Source organism: Eimeria mitis, genomic scaffold (genome assembly GCF_000499745.2).
Source record: "Eimeria mitis Houghton genomic scaffold, Emh_scaff87, whole genome shotgun sequence".
Lineage (NCBI taxonomy): Eukaryota > Apicomplexa > Conoidasida > Eucoccidiorida > Eimeriidae > Eimeria > Eimeria mitis.
The window spans coordinates 5,225-6,609 of NW_013576409.1; the positions used below are offsets into that span (position 1 = coordinate 5,225).

Consider the following 1,385-nt stretch of genomic DNA (forward strand, 5'->3'; position numbering starts at 1 on the left):
GCCCCCCAGCAGCAGAGCTCCCTTTGCTGCAGCAGGAACAGCAGGAGTTAACTATCAGCAGCAGCAGCAGGGAGAAAATAATGCTCATACAGAACATATAGACAACTATCTGCAGCAATTCAAACAACAGCTGCAGCAGCAGCAGCAAGTGCTGCAGCAGCAGGAACAGCAGCAGCAGGAACAGCAGCAGCAAAACACACAAACCTCTCCATCCGCAGCAGCAGCAGCAGCAGCAGCAGCAGCAGGAGAAGCAGAAGCAGCAGCAGCAAGTGGTTTATCTTCTTTTTTCTTTCGGGGGTTGCTGGGGTCCCGAGCAGCAGATTGCGGCGTAAGGAGCCGTGGGGTGTATAGGCAGCTCCTTTCTCTTGTTGCTGCTGGTGATATGAATGTAAAAGCAGCAAAAGAAGAAAACACTGCAGCAGATATAAACCCTTATATTTGTACTCTCTTCATCTTCCTCTGTACGCAACACTAACACTCGAGGGTTTAGGGTTTAGGGTTTAGGGTTTATAGGGTTTATAGGGTTTATAGGGTTTAGGGTTTAGGGTTTAGGGTTTAGGGTTTAGTATTAGTGAATTTCAATACTTTAGGGTTTACCCTTTACCCTCTCTCTACCCGTTACTCTTTCCAATCTACAATTTAGGGTTTAGAACTCTAGAAATTTAGGGTTTAGGGTTTAGGGTTTAGGGTTTAGGGTTTAGGGTTTAGGGTTTAGGGTTTGTGTGTTGTATAGACATGATACTCTGCATTGGCTTCGCCGAAGAATTTTCAAAAGTAACAGCTATGCTGCTGCTGCGTCCTTCTCGTCTCCCCCACCCGCACGACTGGGTACAGGGGGCCCCCGCGCTGGGGGCCCCCGCGGTGGGGGCCCCCCTGGGGCCCCCCCCCATGGGGGCCCCGGCTATGGGGGGGCCCCCCATCGTGGGGGGCCCCTGGGGGTATGAAGAGATGTTTGGGGGGGAAGCAGAGAAAGAAGAGAATGCGTTTCATCATTATGTCTATCATCCGCTGTCGATGGTTGTTGGTGGTTGTTGTGCTGCTCTGGGGTAGGTTTGCTGCTGCTGCTGCTGCTGCTGCTGCTGTTGCTGTTGCTGCTTGTGGTGGTGGTGGTGGTGGTGGTGGTGCTGTTGCTGTTGCTGCTTGTGGTGGTAGTGGTGGTGGCGCTGTTGCTGCTGCTGTTGCTGCCTGTGGTGCTGGGGCTGTGCGTTGTGGTTGCATGCGTTGTCTGCGTTGCTGCTGCTGCTGCTGCTGCATGCATTAGTTATTTGTACAGTTGCTGCTGCTGCCTGTGTTCTTATGGGTTGCTGCTGCTGCTGCATTTGTTGTTAAACGTTGCTGCTGCTGCACTTATTCCTATCAATTGCTGCTGCTGCTGCTGCTACTGC

General features: G+C 52.1%; 1 protein-coding gene across 1 annotated transcript in view; it reads left to right on the forward strand.

The window, feature by feature from the left end:
• The window catches only part of EMH_0071350 (uncharacterized protein), a gene marked incomplete at both ends in the record, with an annotated part of 3,458 nt that overhangs the window by 305 nt on the left and 1,768 nt on the right, over positions 1 to 1,385 (forward strand). The window contains 2 exons of the mRNA XM_013502260.1: positions 1 to 461; positions 734 to 1,046. Of these exons, the coding sequence (XP_013357714.1) occupies positions 1 to 461; positions 734 to 1,046 (774 nt within the window). The remainder of the gene's footprint in view (positions 462 to 733; positions 1,047 to 1,385) is intronic.